The 22,060-nt window shown below is 42.1% G+C and overlaps 2 protein-coding genes across 5 annotated transcripts in view; one reads left to right on the top strand and one right to left on the bottom strand.

Moving 5' to 3' along the window:
• Positions 1-768: 768 nt before the first annotated feature.
• Positions 769-1,854, bottom strand: LOC112230156 (microtubule-associated proteins 1A/1B light chain 3C). The gene is made up of 4 exons (XM_024396347.2): positions 1,718-1,854; positions 1,581-1,636; positions 1,385-1,491; positions 769-1,133 (listed from the first exon to the last, which is right to left on the bottom strand). Exons 1-4 carry the CDS (start codon positions 1,776-1,778, stop codon positions 926-928), a joined length of 432 nt encoding a protein of 143 aa, XP_024252115.1. The 5' UTR covers positions 1,779-1,854; the 3' UTR covers positions 769-925.
• Positions 1,855-2,635: 781 nt separating this feature from the next.
• LOC112230402 (striatin) overlaps positions 2,636-22,060 on the top strand; it is a 90,657-nt gene continuing 71,232 nt past the window's right edge. For 2 of the 4 annotated variants that reach the window (XM_042310901.1, XM_024396691.2), the window contains exon 1: positions 2,636-3,013. In XM_042310901.1, the coding sequence (XP_042166835.1) occupies positions 2,795-3,013 (219 nt within the window). In that variant the 5' untranslated portion in view covers positions 2,636-2,794. The remainder of the gene's footprint in view (positions 3,014-22,060) is intronic. The other 2 variants (XM_024396692.2, XM_024396690.2) reach the window with 1 other exon arrangement.

Below are 22,060 nucleotides of genomic sequence, written 5' to 3'. Positions count from 1 at the left end.
TCAAACCATTCTGTGCAGTCACAGATTTTATGGTTGAACAATACTGCCACCTTCAGGAGGATTGTTCCTTGTCAGGAGTACCAATCAGCCCTTGGTTCAAATACTTTGTTGTATAGCCTGCCTGGAGTGCCAGATAGAGGGTTGTGGGGCCATTATATTGGTTCATTAAGCCAAGCACACAGTTCAAGTAGTATTTAAAACATATCTGAGCCCCAAAATGGCAAAAATAGACCCATATTGGATTGAATAGTTATGCATTGACACATGCAGCCATATTCTGATATTTTGACCAGATACGTACAAGAACCTAGAGTATAGGAGTCGATTTGGAGGAATTGGGCAACAGGTCCTTCCTTTATAACTGATGCCTCAGAGTTCCTATTGAAGACAATGTCCAAGTCCACACATGGGGAAATTGAATGGGCACGAGTGACAAAAATAAGTGCAATATGCTGAAATTGCTGCACCATGTTTGCTAAAGTGCTAAGTTGTCAAACTGAAATTGGGCTCAAATATTGAATCATTGTACCGCTGGGAAATCACTTTTCAATAAGTCTCAGCTGCTTTATGCTGGCATACAAACCCAAAAAGTTAAGACAACCTCTGAAATGACGCACAGAACAGATCTACGACTTCTTAAACATGTTTAAGGAGAATGACAGACCTACACCTCCAATTTCTATGCACATTTTTTTTTTGCCCAAAAAGTTACATATTGCAGCTTTAAGCAATCTAGCCAAAGTGATGTAATACAGAACATAGTCCTCAAAAGTTTGAAACATTTATTACCTTAAAAACAATATACAAAAACATTGAGTAATATTAAATATCCATATATTGCATTTTATATCTATACACGAAGTTCAGTTATTGGGCCTGCCAAAAGCCGAGGCCTCACATTATCCAATCCTGTATTTATGTCTTCTCAAACATTTCCAGCAATTGGCAATGACTCTTCGTGGATTTCAACACAATTACCAAACATTTCTTGAGAAGCATAGGTCATGTAGAGAAAGCCATCGTCATCCTTGTGGTCCTTGTAGACTTGCGCCATGGTAAGAGACATGCTGGCCAGGCCACTATTATTGATAAGCAGGTAGAACGCTTGACTCTGCATCAGAGACATACGATTTCTGAAACGAGAACGTGCAGAGTATTGACAAGACGTACTCAAAATGTAGAAATTCTTGCACAAAGTCAAGTAATTTAAAAGTAGTGACAGTCGCGCGCGGCACTCGAGGCTGATACATATCAGGTGATAACCAAGTTTGAAATTATGCACGAGTTATCAAACATTAAAAGACATGATTTCAGTCATGTTAAGCCACGCTTGCCAAGTTAAATAGTCAACATTTCAGCTAAACGTTCCTCAAAGGAGACACACCTTATAATGGTGACAAACTGAGTCATGGAAAGTTCTTGGGGGACCAGGAATTTCGTTTTATCAAGAGGCGGCAAGTACTTCTCCCGTTGATACCTTTCAATGATAACCTGTGTGTGGGTGGAAAGGTCACTTTCAGAAGGTGCAAATTCAATGGAACGTCAGGGTAGAATACGGTTTTAGAAATAAGCGAACGTACCGGAATTTTTGTTGGAAACTTTGTTCGGATCCCCGCGACCTCCTGTTTTCTCGTGGCTGTTTGGGATGGAAAACGTGGATGAGATTATAAAGCAACGCATAGTCTACCACATGCAAAGCAATACATTCAATAATCACCAAAGCTTTTTCTCTGCTTGAAGGACTTGGGCTGCTGTGGTTTCTCAAATGGAGGCATCATGTGGGCAAGTGGCTCCTCTCTTCAATTGCTGCTGTCTGATCTAGGCTATAAAAAATGTAACCATGTGGATCAGCCAACAGAAATTAAATAGTGTGGTCGCAGTGACGTATCACCTCATTACCATGGGGTTGGGTCAGCACGCTTCATATGGCTAATGAATTGACCGTGCATAATGACTCGGCTGTGTGTAAAACCAATCCAAATGGTTAAGATCTAATAAATGACCTGATTGTAATGTTTAATGTAATTGATGTTTGAAAAGAAGACTGTTTGAATTACCAAACATTATATAGAGGTAATTTAGTCATTAAAATATCTTACACACAAATCATACATAGAGGCCTTATAATATTCTCACACTAAAGTAGGCCCTACATCATGTGAGGGCAACATTTTGTTTAATGTATTTTCGTGGATTTCAAAGGACATGAAATTCAGTCGGGGTCGTGGATGATAGGCTTTGGTGTGTGTGCAATGTAAACAACTGGATTAATGGCTCAATGGAATGCATAGATACATTAATGGAATGTGCTATAATATATGAAATATGGCTACCACAGATACACTTCTGTAGCATACATTATGACATTTTCAATTTAAGTTACAAAAAAATCTACTCCGTAGGCCAATTAAAGAAAATGACAGTAAAAAAAAAGAGAGAACAAGCGAATTTTAGGTTGAAAATGCAGCTATATCTTCTTTGAACTTCAAATTCCATCATACGTAGTGTACAACAGTTGTCAACAGCGCATTTATATCCGATTGGCTTATTCCAGTGTGAATCGTGTAAATCGACCAATGGCTAAAGAAAACACTGGATGTGGGTGGGAGCTGAGTGTGAACGTCATCAATTGACAGCTGGCTGCTTCGACATGAATGTGCCTGCCCAGTAGAGAGAGCTGTAGGTAGCTATTTCCTTTCCATTTCATATCACAGGGGCGGTTAAAGGAAAACCCATCCGTCTGAGCACAGTCGTGCCAGCTTGTGCGAACTGAACCCACACACCTGGCCTGGGCATGGACGAACAGGCAGGGCCCGGCGTGTTCTTTAACAACAACAACAACTCGGGTTTGCCAGGCGCTGGCAAAGGACCGCAGCTGCCGGGCGACGTCGGTGGCGGAGAGGCGGCCAGGGCTCATTACAACATTCCGGGGATATTGCACTTTCTGCAACACGAATGGGCCCGCTTCGAGGTGGATAGAGCGCAATGGGAGGTGGAGCGAGCCGAATTGCAGGTAAACCACGTCAAAATGCCCTGCTTATTTTTGGTTGGGGGTTTACGGTGTTGAGTCCGCCCTAGGAAGATTGAAATTTGTGTCAGGAAGCTTACTCGCGCGCTACGGTCTTTGTGGCGAGAACTGCTCGAGCTACGTTGCTACTAGTGTAGTCTTGGTCGGTTGACGTTAGGCACTATAGCCAACCTCGGTCCTGGGAAACCCTGTGCTAAGTCGGTTGAATAATATAAAATGATTCTGATGAACAGTGAAGTTGATTCATGCACTCAATAGGCATGAGTCTTTATTGTGCCTTATGACTTATATCAGGTAAGGCTGTTAGCATAATGTGATGTGCAGGCCTTGTTTGAGTTGTAGCTCGCAGTGTAATATTAAATATAAACGCAACAATTTCAAATAATTTACTGATTTACGGTTAATAAAAGGAAATCAGTCAATTGAAATAAATTCATTAGGCACTAATCTTTGGATTTCACATGACTGGTAATACAGATATGCATATGTCGGTCACAGATACCTTAAAAACAAAAAGGTAGGGGCGTGGATCAGAACCAGTCAGTAAGTGGCATGACCACCATTTTCCTCATGCAGTGTGACATCTCCTTCGCATAGAGTTGATCAGGCTGTTGATTGGCGGGAACTGGAACATACGGTCGTAGACGTCGATCCAGAGCATCCCACACATGCTCAATGGTTGACGTTTCTGGTGAGTGTGCAGGCCATGGAAGAACAGGGACATTTTATAGCTTCCAGGAATTGTGTACAGATCCTTTCGACATGGTCGTGCATTATCATGCTAAAACATGAGGTGATGGAGACGGATAAATGGCATGACATTGGGCCTCAGGATCTTGTCACGGTATCTCTGTGCATTCCAATTGCCATTGATAAAATGCAGTTTGTCAGTAGCTTATGCCTGCCCATACCATAACCCCACCGCCACCATAGGACACTGTTCACAATGTTGACATCACCAAACCACTCGCCATCACGTGGTCTACGGTTGTGAGGACTGCCAAATTCTCTGAAATGACATTGGAGGTGGCTTATGGTAAATAAATTAACATTCAATTATCTGGCAACAGCTCTGGTGGACATTTCTGCAGTCAGCATGTCAATTGCATGCTCCCTCAACTTGAGACATCTGTGGCATTGTGTTGTGACAACTGCACATTTTAGAGTGGCCTTTTATTGTCCCCAGCACAAGGTGCACCTGTTTAATGATCATGCTGTTTAATCAGCTTCTTGATATGCCACACCTGTCAGGTAGATGGATTATATTGGCAAATGAGAAATGCTCACTAACAGGGAGGTAAACAATTTTGTGCACATTTTGAGAGAACATTTCTGGGATCTTTTATTTCAGCTCATGAAACATGGGACCAACACTTTTCGTGTTGTGTTTATATTTTTGTTCAGTGCACCTCCGAACATTGCTAACCAAGGCTAGTGCCAAGCTACGTGCTAGCCTACGCAGCCAATCGTGCGTGGGCGCTAGATCTGCACAATTGTCTAGGCTTGATGTGCATTCCCGATAATACACTTGTGTCCACTGTAGACCGGCTCGTACGTAAGGCATCCTCTATTCAGGCCGCGAAGGCATAACTTTCCTATTTAACTAGCTTAAATGTAAAGAAGGTGGGGGGAAAATATGCATACTTTATTTATGAAACACAGTTTTCCACCAACATTTTTGAATTTTATGACAATTTAGGATGTTGTGCACCGTGTTTAGCCAAGGGTGTGCAACATCCAAAATTGTCTAAAAATGGTGGTGGTAAATTTTTCATAAAGAAAGTATGCTTATTTTCCAGTTTTATTCTACTTTCTCGCCATTAAAGCTAGATGATAGTGCATTGGCGCTAGATCTGCACAATCGGCTGCCTAGGCTAGCTAATTGCGCTTTCCAGAAATGACTCAAGCTTTCTCTGCTGCTCTTATGTATTACATAATTTACAGCACAATTTATGGCTTTTATGACGGTGCATTCATACATTTCAATTTTAAAGGGCAATGCTTCATCAGATTCTAAATTGTGTAACTGTACGTGGCATTTGTGCATCATTTACTTTGACAATGTTCTGCCTCAATCTAAGCAGGCTTTAATTTCTTTCCTATTGTGCCTTAATGAAAAAGAGCGAATAGGCCATAGATGTCTAAGTTGTATTATCGGTATTGCAGATATCCTCCTGATTCCGGAGTAGGTTTTTAAAATTTTCCTTTCCCATTTACTTCAAGTGCTTATCAGTAGTAGAGGGAGCTCATTGGCAAGCGACAAATGTGTGTCAGAACTCCTCCACTGGCATTGAGCAGAAACCAATTTCCTATCTTAATGCATTTGTTCTGCTACCATGCCATTATATAGTGTAGTAGCAACCCTGCATTCCATTAGTCTTAGCTGAGCAAATGTAAAAATCTAATAGACAGGATATACAGTGCCTTTGGAAGGTATTCACACCCCTTGGCCTTTTCTGCATGTTGTTACAGCCTGAATTTAAAGTGGAATTTTGTTTTCAGACATTTTCACAAAAATGTCATTAATAAAAAATGAAACTCGGAATTGTCTTGAGTCAATAAGTATTCAGCCCCTTTGTTATGGCAAGCCTAAATGCGTTCAGGTCAAAAGAAATGTGCTTAACAAGTACCCTAATAAGTTGCATGGACTCACTCTGTGCAATAATATACTGACCAAAAATGTAAATGTAACATGCAACCTTTACAAAGATTTTGCTGAGTTACAGCTCAGACAAGGAAATCAGTCATTTGAAATAAATTCATTAGTCCCTAATCTATGGATTTTACATGACTGGGTGGGCCTGGGAGGGCATAGGCCCACCCACTGGCTAAGCCTGGCTCCCCAATTAGAATGAGTTTTTCCCCACAGAAGGGCTTTATTACACAGACTTCAGACAGACTTCTCAGCACCAAATGCTCACTAACAGTAATGTAAACAAATGTGTGCACAACATTTGAGAGAAATGCTTTTAGTTCATATGGAACGTTTCTGGGATCTTTTTTTTCCGCTCATGAAACATGGGACCAGCACTTTACATGTTTTTGTTCAGTGTAGTTCTTAACACTTATTTGAATGATTATCCAATCTCTGGTTTTACCCAACACATACAGATAATTGTAAGGTCCCTCAGTTGAGTAGTGAATTTCAAGCACAGATTCAACCACAAAGACCAGGGAGCTTTTCCAATGCCTCGCAAAGAAGGGCACCTATTGGTAGATCAGTAACAAAAAAAGCAGACACTGAATATCTCTTTCAGCATGGTGAAGATATAAATTTGGATGGTGTCTCAATACACCCAGTCACTACAAAGATACAGGTGTACTTCCGGTTGCTGGAACCACTTGGATTTCACCATGAGGCCAATGGTGACTTTAAAACAGTTACAGAGTTTAATGGATGTGATAGGAGAAAACTGAGAATGGCTCAACAACATTGTAGTTACTGCACAATACTAACCTAAATGACAAAGTGAAAAGAAGGAAGTCGGTACAGAATAAAAAATATTCCAAAATGTGTCCTTTTTGCAATAAAGCACTAAAGTAATACTGCAACAAATGTGGCAAAGAAACACTTTTTATTCCTGAATACAAAGCTGAGTACCACTCGGTCATATTTTCAAGCATGGTGTTAGCTGCATCATGTTATGGATATACTTATCATCTGAAGGACTAGGGTGTTTATTTGGATAAAAAGAAACCCAATAGAGCTAAGCACAACATCCTAGAGGGAAACCTGGTTCAGACTGCTTTCCTACAGACACTGGGTGACAAATTCACCTTTCAGCAGGATAATAACCTAAAACACAAGGCCAAATCTACACAGGAGTTGCTTACAAAGATGATATTGAATGTTCTTGAGTGGCCTAGTTACAGTTTTGATTTAAATCATCTTGTAAATCTATGGCAAGTCTTGGTCAACAACCAATGACAGAGCAAGAGTTGACAAAAGAATAATTGGCAAATATTGTAAAATCCAGGTGTGCAAAGCTCATAGACTCAAAAAGACTCCACTGTAATCACTGCCAAAAGTGATTCTACCATGTATTGACACAGTGGGGGAGCGGAGGAGGAGGGTTGAATACTTATCTAATCAAGATATATTAGTGTTCTATTTTTTTATTGGTCTTTAAAGATAAAAAAAAAAAGTTCTTTCTCATTGACAGAGTATTTTGTGTAGACCGTAAATGTTTTATTTTTTGTAATAAAAAAAGACAATGAAATTAGTCCCAATTTGTAACACAACTAAATATGGAAAAAGTTAAGGGGTGTGACGAAAGCGTTTTGCTTCTAGAAACTACTGGAGAAGAATTTAATTGGACAGAGCAGATGGAGATGTTTCTGAACCTTCGTTAGGGCCCTACTCAACAAGCTGACCTGGAAGTGCCAGTGTTAAAACGTGGGCGGGGAATGCCCACCACAGAGCGCTGGACACCGGTGGTCACCCAACTCTCTGTTTCCATGTCCTTGTGCTGGAGTGTTGTGACACACCAACATTGTTGTATTATTCTGTAAGTAAATCCTAGACACAATATATATAGTATGATATGTTACGTTTGGTTTGTATTATTTCGTTGATGTGAATCACCCATTTCGTATGAAACTACATGACCAAAAGTATATGTAAACACCGTTTGCAGAACATCTCATTCCAAAATTATGGGCATTACTATGGAGTTAATCCCCCCCCGCTCCTATAACAGCCACTCTTCTGGGAAGGCTTTCCACTAGATGTTGGAACATTGCTGCGAGTACTTGCTTCCATTCAGCCACAAGAGCATTAGTGAGGTCAGGCACTGGTGTTAGGAGATTAGGCCTGACTCACAGTAGGAGTTCCAATTCATCCCGAAGGTGTTCGATGGGGTTGAGGTCAGGGCTCTGTGCAGGCTAGTCAAATTATTCCACACCAATCTAGACAACCCAATTCTGTATGGACCTCAAGTTGTGCATGGCGGCATTGTCATGTTGAAACAGGAAAGGCTGTTCCCCAAACTGTTGCCACAAAGTTGGAAGCACAGAACAGACTAGAACGTCATTGTATGCTGTATCATTAAGATTTCCCTTCACTAAAACTAAGATGCCTAGCCACAACCATGAAAAACAGCCCCAGACCATTATTCCTCCTCCACCAAACTTTACAGTTGGCACTATTCATTGGGGCAGGTAGCATTCTCCTGGCGTCCGCCAAAACCAGACTCGTCGTCAGTGTGCCAGGTGGTGAAGCGTGATTCATCACTCCAGAGAACACGTTTCCACTGCTCCAGAGTCCAATGGTGGCGAGCTTTACACCACTCCACCAAACGCTTGACATTGTGCATGGTGATCTCAGGCTTGTGTGCGGCTGCTCGGTCATGGAAACAAAGTTATTGTGCTGACTTTGCTTCCAGAGGCAGTTTGGAACTCCGTAGTGGGTGTTGTAACCTAGAACAGACCATTTTTACGCGCTTCAGCAATCGGTGGTCCCGTTCTGTGAGCTTGTGTGGCCTACCACTTCGGCTGAGCCGATGTTGCTCCTAGATGTTTCCACTTCACAATAACAGCATTTACAGTTGACCGGGGCAGCTCTAGCAGGGCAGAAATTTGACTAAATTACTTATTGGAAAGGTGCCATCCTATGACGGTGCCATTTTGAAAGTCACTGAGCTCTTCAGTAAGGCCATTCTACTGCTAATGTTTGTCTGTGGAGATTGCATGGCAGTGTGCTTGATTTTATATACCTGTCAGCAACGGGTGTTGCTGAAATAGCCAAAGTCACTAATTTGAAGGGGTGTCCACATACTTTTTCTTGCCACTGTGTGTATATCTATATATATATATATCACACACACAAAAGTATGTGAACCCTTTGGAATTACATAGATTTCTGCATAAATTGGTCATCAAATTTGATCTGATCTTCATCTCAGTCACAACAATAGAAAAACATAGTGTGCTTAAACTAATAACTCACAAATTATTGTATTTTTATTTTCTATATTGAATACATCATTTAAACATTCACAATGTAGGTTGGAAAAAGTGTGTGAACCCCTAGGCTAATGACTTCGCCAAAAGCTAATTGGAGTCAGCTAACCTGGATTCCAATCAATGAGACGAGAGTGGAGATGTTGGTTAGAGCTGCCTTGCCCTATAAAAAAACACTCACAAAATTAGAGTTTGCTATTCACAAGAAGCATTGCCTGATGTGAACCATGCCTTGAACAAAAGAGATCTCAGAAGACATAAGATTAAGAATAGTTTACTTGCATAAAGCTGGAAAGGGTTACGAAAGTATCTCTAAAAGCTTTGATGTTCATCAGTCCATGGTAAATCAAATCAAATGTATTTATATAGCCCTTCTTACATCAGCTGATATATCAAAGTGCTGTACAGAAACTCAGCCTAAAACCCCAAACAGCAAGCAATGCAGGTGTAGAAGCACGGTGGCTAGGAAAAACTCCCTAGAAAGGTCAAAACCTAGACAGGAACCAGGCTATGAGGGGTGGCCAGTCCTCTTCTGGCTGTGCCGGGTGGAGATTATAACAGAGCGTGGCCAAGATGTTCAAATGTTCATAAATGACCAGCATGGTCAAATAATAATAATCAAATTAGTTGCAACAAGTTGCAACAAGTCAGCACCTCAGGAGTAAATGTCAGTTGGCTTTTTATAACCATTGAGAGTATCTCTACCGCTCCTGCTGTCTCTATAGAGAGTTGGAAACAGCAGGTCTGGGACAGGTAGCACGTCCGGTGAACAGGTCAGGGTTCCATAGCCGCAGGCAGAACAGTTGAAACTGGAGCAGCAGCATGGCCAGGTGGACGGGGGACAGCAAGGAGTCGTCATGCCAGGTAGTCCTGAGGCATGGTCCTAGGGCTCAGGTCCTCCGAAAGAGAGAATTAGAGAGAGCATACTTAAATTCACACAGGACACCGGATAAGACCGGAGAAATACTCCAGATATAACAGACTGACCCTAGCCCCTCGACACAAAAATACTGCAGCATAAATACTGGAGGCTGAGACAGGAGGGGTCAGGAGACACTGTGGCCACATCCGATGATACCCCCGGACAGGGCCAAACGGGCAGGATAGGGATATCTTCAACCATCAACTTACCATCTTGAGACAAGGCCGAGTATAGCCCACGAAAGAAGCCACTGCGGTCCAAAAAAACCATTGCTTGCACGTCTGAAGTTTTGCCAATGTGCACCTGGATGTTTTGCAGGAGAATGTAAGGCTATATGTCCGCCAATTGAAGCTCAACAGAAGTTGGGTGATGCAACAGGACAACGACTCAAAACACAGAAGTAAATCAACAACAGAATGGCTTCAACAGAAGAAAATACGCCTTCTGGAGTTGCCAAGTCAGAGTCCTGACCTCAACCCGATTTGAGATGTTGTGGCATGACCTCGAGAGCAGTTCACACCAGACATCCCAAGAATATTGCTGAACTGAAACAGTTCCGCAACTACAGAAAACATTGAGTTTATTGCTGCAAAGGAGGATCAACCAGTTATTACATCCAAGGGTTCACATACTTTTCCCATCCTGCACTGTGAATGTTTACACAGTGTGTGTTCAATAAAGACATGAAAATGTATAATTGTTTGTGTGTTATTAGTTTAAGCAGACTGTGCTTGTCTATTGTTGTAAGCTAGATGGAGTAAGATAATTTTAGGACCAATTTATGCAGAAATCCTGGTATATTTCCTAATGGTTCTTATATTTTTTCTTGCCACTGTGTGTGTGTTTATCTCTGTCCTGGGTCCTATTCGAAATGGTTGCCTTTGTCGGAGTTGGACAATAATATCCGACGATCACCGACAGGCACTGGCCTAGCGTTTTGACCCCGAAGTACTGCTGTTGCACAACACTGGGAATCCATGACATCACATTGAGTGTGTGTGTGTGTGTGTGTGTGTGTGTGTATGAGTGGGTTAAAGAATCACTATGAGCTTCTCTCTGTCTCTGCTCCTCCTTTGCCCCAGAGGATGTCTGGCATCATCACCACTGTTCCTTCCCTATTCCCCACACTATAAAGACGTTGCAGAGAAGGTGAAGACGGGAGTTGGTGCAGAAAGAAACAACCAATGGGAGAAAGAACCGATCAATGCTCACCAGCTCCTGTTGGGAGATCACTGGGTTTTTTTCTCTTTAAATATTTTTTCTTCTTCTACATAACCCACACTTAATGTAAGTGCTGGGTCTCTGAGGACGACAATACATCGGCCTGTTTAACCTATTTCTTTGACTTTGAGTGCACTAAGCAGCCCCCCCCAATCTGAGATGCCTCAGCATTTGGTATTCAACTCCCTCAGATATAGTCCTTTTCCTCATTCAGAGACGTTTGTTGCCGAGTGTGAGGCCCAGAGGCTGCCTGCGTTGTTGGGATCTTTCGGATGTCACAGCTTGTCGTCTTCCGCATGATCTTCTACGACCCATAACAACCAGTTTGAGTTTGTTTTTAAGTGACTCATGCCACAGAGCTGACACTGCGAATGTCGTAGCTCCCTGCCCCATCGTTAAAACAGAGCCCTGTGTTTTTCACAGGAGCAAGCTCCTGACTGCCCAGGCTGATTCTCAGGCAGCTACTACCCAGTGCTGGTGAGGTGTGGGAGGAGAGGGGGTGCCATGCAGTCAGGCATTTCAAACACACAAATTCTTGAAATGCTGCCTCCCCAGCATTTTTTTTTGTGTACGTACTCCACCACACTGACTAGTATACTAATCGACGTGTTACGCCTTTTCTGGGTCATCACATTTTGTAATTTCCCCACAAGTGTTTATTCCAATGACTCCCTTCAACCGCCCTGGTACAGTATGTCCATTGAGAATGTGTGAGAAAGTCCTCTCTGGAGGAGAGTGTGCGTCTCCAATGGCACTCATTCACTATTTAGTGCACTACTTTTGACCAGATACCTATGGGTGCCGGTCAAAAGAATTGCACTTTAAAGGGAATCGGGTGCCATCTGGGATGTAGCCAGAGAGTGTTCTCTCAGGCAGTTGGGTTTACAGTAGCCCAGCACCTCCAGCCTATGAGTAATGATGTCTGGTATTCTAACGAGAGGCCCACCTGCTAGCACTATGAACACCATCGGTGTGTTTTACAGGTGTTTATATTGGAAGGGTCTGTCTGGCACCGTGAACAACTGCAGTATTCATACTTGTTTTGCTGTGTTATTTCTTTGCATTTTATTCCATAATGCATTGGCCTTCAGATGATTTAAAGATTGCACTTCATGTGTTGTTTCACAACATGAATAATTTTTTACTTTTTTTTACTTGGACATTCAGTTTTATACTATACACAACACAGTGCCAAAGCCAATGCTGGACCTCCCTCGGTGCATATCGAGCCATTCAAAATGGTAAGAGGTCACAGGACAATAGTTTGCAGAGTTGGTTGATGCCACCTTTTCTATCTCAATTATAATTGTGCATAATGTACCTTTTTTTCTTTTTCCAAATAACACCTTCTACTTCATGATTTGCAGACCACCGTGCTTTCAGTGTGTTTGCTGTCATATCATGCCACTTTACTTTGCATAACTTATGTAAATAGTGATGGGCTATGGGGGGAATAAGGCCTGCAGGCTACTATTAAAGTATCACTGCTTTGGCGTGTAATTCCAATGCCCCTTTATCGTTGAAGTATTATTTTTTTCAGACTTTCATCTCACTAACTAAATGATTTCGTCAAGAGACCGCTGTGCAAATAGCCATTGCTGTGTGTAGACATAGTATGCCTAGGATTATGCATAACTGACTGCATGTCAAGGCAAAATTGGGACCTTGCTGTCGTAGCACACACTTCAAATTCCAGAATGCTGGTTTTACAGCTTTCCATCCATTATCCCATGTAATGAGGTAGTATATTATAAGACCAGACTATTATCTTTCTGCTGTCTGAGGTATGTTTATCTGCTCAGACTTTGCACATTTACCACCATGTTATGATGACACGACACGGTGTACTCGCCACACATTCAGGAGATCAATTGACACCCAGGCAGCAATTTGTCCACTCTGGGGAGAAGGTGTGGAGACTGGGACTAGTGCATCTATAAGCAGTCTCTTGACCTCTGGATCGGTGGCGGAGGGGGTGAATTGAGACAGAGCGCCCCAGAGGCTGACGGCCTACTCCAGTGGAACTCATCTAGCAGCTCCAGAAATACTTTTGGCCCCGCCACAACATGTCAGGTGTAAATATATCTCATAAACCAATTAGAATTTGGAAATATATTCTCCTGCAATTTGTGTAGTAAAAGTGTGACAGTACGAAGGGTACCTCACCTCAAAGCATGAGAGAATAGAAATAATCCAAATTAGCTAGGTTTCCATCCAATTGGCGACAGATTTTCATGTGAATATGATCTGCATCAAACAAATATGCGATGGTTTTGTTACAAAAACAAATTTGATAAATAGCAAACTTGCCCAAAATGGTTTTGATGCATGCTCTCTAGACCAGTGGTTACCAAGCTGTACTTCATGTGGTCTGCAAATTTAGTTTTTTCTTTCTTAGAAACATTATAACAGTTGGGAATATTAATGGTATTAAAAGCAATTTTACATTACTTTTCACAATGCAAATTGTTTATTAATAGGCCTTTTTTAATTTGTTACATTCACTGCTATAATTGGCAAATCTTGACCGGCAAGATATTTTGTTTTAAAATGTGACTCTGCGAATGGTGGTCCTCGAGCTTTGAACAATGATTTGGTGGTCCCTGGAACGGTAAAAGGTTGGGAAGCACTGCTCTAGACAACAGTTCACTGGTAAAGTGGACAAGGTATGTTGTATGATGAGACATGGATAAGATATTTATTTTATAGTAGTCAGCCAAGCACCGATCATCGTGTCATCAGCCAACAAATAATACCCTGGATATCTTTGAAATTTGCATTAATCATCACCATGCACGGAACCACCATGTGAAGTTCATCACAATGATCCAAGATGGCGTAGCAGTGCAGACGTGTTTTGTCGTTGTCCATTGTAAATCCAGTGTAAAAATACAATAATAATTAATATTAACATCTTATTTTTCAATCTCTTTTTCCATTTAAAAAAATTAAATTTACCTTCCAGCAACCCGCCTTTACCCAATGTGATACGGATCTGCAATTTTTTTGACCTTATAGCTAGAATTTCCATCAGATGCTAATTAGCTACTAGCTATTCAGTCATTGTTAGCCACTGCTAGCGGCCTTTAGTAGCCTTAAGCCATACACTCATCCTACTTGTCCAAGCCTCCCCAGATTCTCCTTCACCCAAATCCAGATAGCAGATGTTCTGAAAGAGCTGAAAAACCTGGACCCATACAAATCAGCCAGGCTAGACAATCTTGACCCTCTCTTCCTAAAATTATCTGCTGCCATTGTTGCAATCCCCATTAGTCTGTTCAACCCTAAAGATTAGAAAGCTGCCCCGGTCAGCCCCCTCTTCAAAGGGGGTGACACTCGATACCCAAACTGTTATAGACCTATATCCATCCTGCCCTGCCTTTCTAAAGTCTTCGAAAGCCAAGTTAACAAACAGATCACTGACCATTTCGAATCCCACTGTACCTTCTCCGCTGTGTAATCCAGTTTCCGAGCTGGTCATTGGTGCACCTCAGCCACGCTCAAGGTACTAAACGATATCATAACTGTCATTGATACAAGCCAGTACTGTGCAGCCGTCTTCATCAACCTGGCCAAGGCTTTCGATTCTGTCAATCATCGTATTCTTCTCGGCACAGTCAACAGCCTTGGTTTCTCAAATGACTGGCTCGTCTGGTTCACCAAATACTTCGCAGACAGAGTTCAGTGTGTCAAATCGGAGGGCCTGTTGTCCGGACTTCTGGCAGGCAACTTTGTCACGGAAATCAGAAAAGCAATCAAATTAAATTGTTTACCTTTGATGAGCTTTGGATGTTTTCACTCCGTAGACTCCCAGTTAGATAGCCAATGTTCCTTTTTTCCCAAAATATTATTTTTGTAGGCGAAATAGCTCCGCTTGTTCTTCACTTGGCCGAGAAATCGCCCGGAAATTGCAGTCACGAAAATGCAGAAAAATATTCCAAATTAACTCCATAATATCGACAGAAACATGGCAAACGTATATAATCAATCCTCAAATATCTATACGATAATATATCAACCGGGACTGGTGACTTCTTAGTAGGATAGAGAGAAACAATGGCCGCATTTGTCCTTTACGCACCAAACACTCAGAGCTTCAGCTGACCACTGACGCAATGTTGACGTTCAAGCTCATTTTTCAAAATAAAAGCCTAAAACTATGTATTGTGACACTAGACACATTAGGGAAGCCATAGAAAAGGTAATCTGGTTGATAGCCCATTCACTGCTCAATAGGGACGCATAGGAACGCAGAGCCTTCTAAATAAGAGTCCCTTCCTGTTTGGATTTTTCTCAGGCTTTTGCCTGCAACATCAGTTCTGTTATACTCACAGACAATATTTTTACAGTTTTGGAAACTTTAGTGTTTTCTATCCTAAGCTGTCAATTATATGCATATTCTAGCATCTTGTCCTGACAAAATATCCCGTTTACTACGGGAACGTTATTTTTCCAAAAATGAAAATACTGCCCCCTAGTCACAAAAGGTTAAATGCCAGTAAAACCAAATGCATACTCTTCAACCGATCGCTGCCTGTCCGACTAGCATCACTGCTCTGGACGGTTCTGACTTAGAATATCTGAACTACAAATACCTAGGTATCTGGTTAGATTGTGAACTCTCCTTCCAGACTCATATTAAGCCTCTCCAATCCAAAATTCAATTTAGTATCGGCTTCCTGTTTTGCAACAAAGCCTCCTTCACTCACGCTGCCAAACATACCCTCGTAAAATTGACTATCCTACCGATCCTAGACTTCGGCGATGTCAATTTTCAAAATAGCCTCCAACACTACTCAGCAAATTGGATGCAGTCTATCACAGTGTCATCCGTTTTGCCACCAAAGCCCCATATACCACCCACCACTGCGACCTGTATTCTCTCGTCGGCTGGTCCTCGCTACATATTCGTCGCCAGACCCACTGGCTCCAGGTGATATGTCTTTGCTAGGTAAAGCTCTGCCTTACCGCAGCTCAATGGTCACCATAACAACATCCATCCAGCACGCGGTCATCCCCAAAGCCAACACCTCCTTTGGCCACCTTTCCTTCCAGTTCTCTGCTGCCAATGACTGGAACGAGTTGCAGAAATCGCTGAAGTTGGAGACTTATATCTCCCTCACTAACTTTAAGCATCAGCTATCAGAGGAGCTTGCCGATCGCTGCAGCTCTACACAGCCCATCTGTAAATAGCCCATCCAATTTCCTACCTCATCCCCATATTGTTTTTATGTACTTTTTTTTGTTGCTCTTTTGCACACCAGTATTTCTACTTGCACATCTATCACTCCAGTGTTATTTTGTAATTACTTTGCTACTCTTGGCCTATTTATTGCCTTACCTCCTTACTCCATTTGTACACATTTTTTTCTATTGTGTTATTGACTGTACTTTTGTTTATCCCATGTGTAATTTTTTTTCTTTCGTCGCACCGCTTTGCTTGATCTTGGCCAGGTCGCAGTTGTAAATGAGAACTTGTTCCAACTGGCCTACCTGGTTAAATAAAGGTGAAATAATCATATAAAATAAATAACTCCTATTTCGTCTGTGCATAGGAACTTTACCTCTACCAACATGTACATTTTACCTCGACTAACCTGTGCCACCTAACATTGACTCTGTACCCTACCCCCTCTGTATATAGCCTCGCTACTATTATTTATAGTTGCTCTTTAATTATTTATTTTTCTATTTTCCTCTTTTTTCCAATTTTTTTAAACTTAAGTTTATTTTAGTAAATACTTTCTTAACACTTATTTTTCTTAACTGCAGTATTGGGTAAGGGCTTGTAAGTAATGATTTCACTGTAAGGGGGAACAATTCCTTTTGTATTCGGCGCATGTGACATACGATTTGATCTGCCTTATTCATGCTTTTCCATGTCACGACAACACAACCTATGCTCTCGTGGCGCCAAGTTCACCTCGACATGTTTATTATATCAATATTCGCTTCCAACTCAATTGTTGAATCTATTTCACCGGCCAGAAAAGTATCATGTGACATGGGAGAACTTGGGAAGGTTGAAAACCAGGCAGGCTGCAGCGTTCTGGAGTAAATTTATGTGTCAGGTAATTCATCCAAATTAATATGGTTGGATGGAAACCTGGTTAATGTCTAACATTTATTGGCGGATAGGTTTCTAGCGTGCACAGGAGGCTTTCTGAGATGAGTTTCAGTTTGTCTTTAAATGTTTTTTTTGTGTTTTTTTACCAGTAAACCTTTTGTTTAAAAAAATGTAAATCTCTCTTGCTCTTCTTGGAGAGTGGTGGCTATTGTTTTTAACTCTTTCTTTGAAGATATGCCCACACCAAAAAGGCTCTCTTACAGAGTGCCTTGGAATTTGTTTAGCTTTTCTTGATCCACTTGCTGTTCTAATGGAGTATCTCTGACCTAATGTTCTCGCATCACCTTTGTGTCTTCGCTATAGCGGCGGCGCTGAAGTAATGACGATGTCGGGTATAATATTCCTGCAGCAGTGTGATCACGGAAGAGCTCTGCCAGCAGTTAGTGTCACATTCCCATAGATGAGTCTCCCAACATCTCTTGGAGATGGAGGGGGTGCGGGCTTCCTCACGTGTCTGGACAGGTGAGCGAATGTCGCGGGGAATGCACAGCACTCTCTTCATGTGGAAATCACAACAGACTCCACGCGTCATTTCACAATTGCCATTAGCAATACCACCCAGTCTGTGGCAGTAATGCTGCTGGCTGGAGTTTAAGTTTTTGATTTATACCCCATGATGTGTTTAAATAATGTAACTTATATTGTAGTCAATTTAGCAGAGTGACTTAAAGTAGTGAGTGTGTGTGCTTTTTTTGTACCGGTACCCCGTGGGCATCGAACCCATAACCCTGGCGTTGCAAGCGCCTTGCCACACCAACTGAGCCACACAGCATCACTTGTTGGGGGGTAATCTGGGTGGATACGTGGGATAGACACAATACATGCTTCTTAAGTAATGATGCGTCACTCCCATGCTTCTGCATCGGCAACACGGGCCAAAGCAAAGCCCAGGTTTATACCTCTTCCCTTTGACCTCATTCAGAGGCTCCCTTGTTAGGAATGGAATGCACACCTGCTTGTTTTGCCATGTAATGCAAACTACGGAGCCAAATGCACCACACCCTGGTTCACGCCTAAGCACCATAAAGCACTCGACCATTGTTGTCAACAACAGGAGGTACCTGGCAGACATAACACCCTGGAGAGTGGCACTGAGGCATCCACCTTACAATGTGTTCCGGATCAGTGCAAAATTGATTGTGCCTCAAATGTTCACCTTTTTGTGCTGTGAAATGACAACTCAGGGAACCATGAGTGTGTAAGAGTGACTTTGGGTGTGTGCACCAGCAGATGCGAGTCCAGGCATCCCTGTGCGGTGTAAACCTGATGTAGGCCTAATGAATATATACAGATGCAGTATTTATCTTTATCTTACTGTAAACACTGTACTCCTTTTATATTTATCACATAGGAATTACAGGTCACCAGTCCAACTGATTTACCGTGTAAGTATAGTAATGTTTCTGTCCCACAGTTTTTGACCACTATAATCAGTTGATTCTTATAACCTGGATCATGTGATGACACATTAGTGATGGATGCGATTGGACTGGTGACCTGATATCAAGTTTCAGTTAGTACTAACTGATTGCTCAGTAGCAGTGTTGGACAAAATCATGCATACAGGTCCTGGGTGTTTCTGGGGGGCTTGCTGTTGCTTTAAGAAAGGGCCTTGGGAATAATGGGGGGTGTTTAGAAAATACCACCACTGCAGTCCATAGCAAGGACAACTGACACGGTAGAAGAAAAGAATGTGGATGCAAGAGAGCGACTAAAATAAACTTTAGTCGTCAGTTCTTACTAGTCGGGCACTGTTAACTTCTTCTTTCTGGCCCTTGTGATGTTATCCACGGGTTGCAACTCATGGCAGTTGTCATCTGGTCCTCAAGCATGTGGACCAGATGATGACAGGCTGAGAGCGAGGCGTAGAGGGAGACGAGGGAGGAGGGTGAGATGTCGGCAGGCTCGCACCACAGAGCGAGATGGAAGAGAGGGCCCTGTGGCGTTCTCTAGAGAGAAACTACTTCCTTCCTGCTCCCTTCTTCGTGCCCCTCAGGGGAAACCAAAAACCAGACGAGATTATGAATCCTGTAATTCACATTTTGATGTAAGCAAGAGGAATAAAAACAAATACCCGTGGCTTTCTTAGTCTCCAAAAATATCTCCTCAGTTTGTCAAAGCCCCCGGTTGGTCCTTCTCCTTTGGAATTGTTTTGATCGATTTTGTTTGTCTTTTTTTAAAGTGTCTACTGGTTTTATAAAGAAAAGATTTATATAATTTCATAATTTCTAGAGACGGTTATGAAATGTAAAATGGATGTGTGTGTATTGAATTAACCATACACTTAACTCAAAAAGGAAACATTTGTTTAAGTAATTACACAGGCGTATGCATGCTCTGTTCTCCATGTCGGTTGCCAGATTAAAAGGAATCTGGGCAGACAACCTGTTTGTGCCTCAGAGAGACCACATACTCTTATGGTCCTCACTCCCCACACACAGTGTGTGTGCGCTGCCATCAATTCAGACAGAGCCAGGGGACTGCTCCAGCCGTTTCGGTAATAAGGTTCAGCACTGGAGAGAGACCCTGCCGACGTCAATCTCGCCAGTATGTTTTTACTAAAGTGTTGAACACCAGTATCCAGGATACCGCTTTGGCAAAACCTGTTGGCCTGCTGTTAGCTGTCATGTTGTTTCTTGTTTCGTATTGGGAAAGTCTGTGCTCTCAACTTTTCTAGCAGGCTACCTATAAAGGGATTTTCACACTACTGAGCCAAACTGCACTGTGCTTACCTGGTTACGTATCCAGCATAGCTGCTGTAACCGTGCTTAAAAGCACAATGTTAACCCGACCTAGAAAGTCTTATTTGAACAGTGAGAGACAGAATAGCAACAACAAAAAATCCAGAAAAACGCATGTCAAAAATGTTATAAATTGATTTGCATATTTTAATGAGGGAAATAAGTATTTGAACCCTCTGCAAAACATGACTTAGTACTTGTTGGCAATCACAGAGGTCAGACGTTTCTTGTAGTTGGCCACCAGGTTTGCACACATCTCAGGAGGGATTTTGTCCCACTCCCCTGCAGATCTTCTCCAAGTCATGAAGGTTTCGAGGCTGACGTTTGGCAACTTGAACCTTCAGCTCCCTCCACAGATTTTCAATGGGATTAAGGTCTGGAGACTGGCTAGGCCACTCCAGGACCTTAACTTCTTGATGCACCCATCCCTTTAGCGGGATCATTTTCGTCAACCACCGCTGAATTGCAGAGTGCCAAATTCAAATTAAATTACTAAAAATATAAAATTTTCATGAAATCACAAGTGCAGTATAGCAAAACACAAAGCTTTTCGGCGAAAGCATATCAAGCGTTTATGTAAGCACATCTCTCTCAGTAGACAAAATATTACAAACAGCTAGTAGCCAAGTAGATTGGTCACGAAAGTCAGAAAAGCAATAAATTAAATCGCTTACCTTTTGATCTTCGGAAGTTTGTACTCACAAGACTCCCAGTTACACAATAAATGTTCCTTTTGTTCCATAAAGATAATTTTTATATCCAAAATACCTCCATTTGTTTGGCCCGTTTATGTTGAGAAATCCACAGACTCAAGCGGTCACGACATCGCAGACGAATATTCCAAATAGTATCCGTAATGTTCGTAGAAACATTTCAAATGTTTTTTTATAATCAATCCTCAGGTTGTTTTTACAATATATAATCGATAATATATCAACCGGGAATGTAGCTTCTTCAATAGGAGAGAGAGAGAGAAAATGGCTGCTCCAAGCTGTTGCACATACAAAACACTGCCGGCACCCAGACATGGATCACATTGCGTCATTGTTTCTCGCTCATTTTTCAAAATAAAGGCCTGAAACTATGTCTAAAGACTGTTCACACCATGGGGAAGCCATAGGAAAAGGAATCTGGTTGATATCCCTTTAAATGGAGCGAAGGCAGGCTATGGAACATGGAGCTTTCAAAATAGAGGCCACTTCCTGGTTTGATTTTACTCAGGTTTCGCCTGCAATATCAGTTCTGTTATAACTCAGACAATATTTTGACAGTTTTGGAAACTTTAGTGTTTTCTAACCTAATCTGGCAATTATATGCATATTCTAGATTCTGGGTCTTAGAAATAGGCAGTTTAATTTCGGTACGTTTTTCATCTAAACATCAAAATACTGCCCCCTACACTCGAGGTTACTGTGCTTCTTCTTGAGCCACTCTTTTGTTGCCTTGGCCGTGTGTTGTGGGTCATTGTCATGCTGGAATACCCATCCACGACCAATTTTCAATACCCTGGCTGAGGGAAGGAGGTTCTCACCCAAGATTTGACGGTACATGGACCCTTCCATCGTCCCTTTGATGCGGTGAAGTTGTCCTGTCCCCTTAGCAGAGAAACACCCCCAAAGCATAATGTTTCCACCTCCATGTTTGACAGTGGGAATTGGTTCTTGGGGTCATAGGCAGCATTCCTCCTCCTCCAAACACGGCGAGTTCAGTTGATGCCAAAGAGCTCCATTTTGGTCTCATCACAACACTTTCACCCACCCTCTGAATCATTCAGATGTTCATTGGCAAACTTCAGACGGGCATGTATATGTGCTTTCTTGAGCAGGGGGACCTTGCGGGTGCTGCAGGATTTCAGTCCTTCACGGCGTAGTGTGTTACCAATTGTTTTCTTGGTGACTATGGTCCCACCTGCCTTGCGATCGTTGACAAGATCCTCCCGTGCAGTTCTGGGCTGATTCCTCACCGTTCTCATGATCATTGCAACTCCACGAGGTGAGATCTTGCATGGAGTCCCAGGCCGAGGGAGATTGACAGTTCTTTGGTGTTTCTCCCATTTGTGA

Source organism: Oncorhynchus tshawytscha, linkage group LG32, assembly GCF_018296145.1.
Source record: "Oncorhynchus tshawytscha isolate Ot180627B linkage group LG32, Otsh_v2.0, whole genome shotgun sequence".
NCBI lineage: Eukaryota > Metazoa > Chordata > Actinopteri > Salmoniformes > Salmonidae > Oncorhynchus > Oncorhynchus tshawytscha.
The sequence above is the reverse complement of the archived record's forward strand: the minus strand, read 5'-3'. Positions and strand labels throughout refer to the sequence as shown.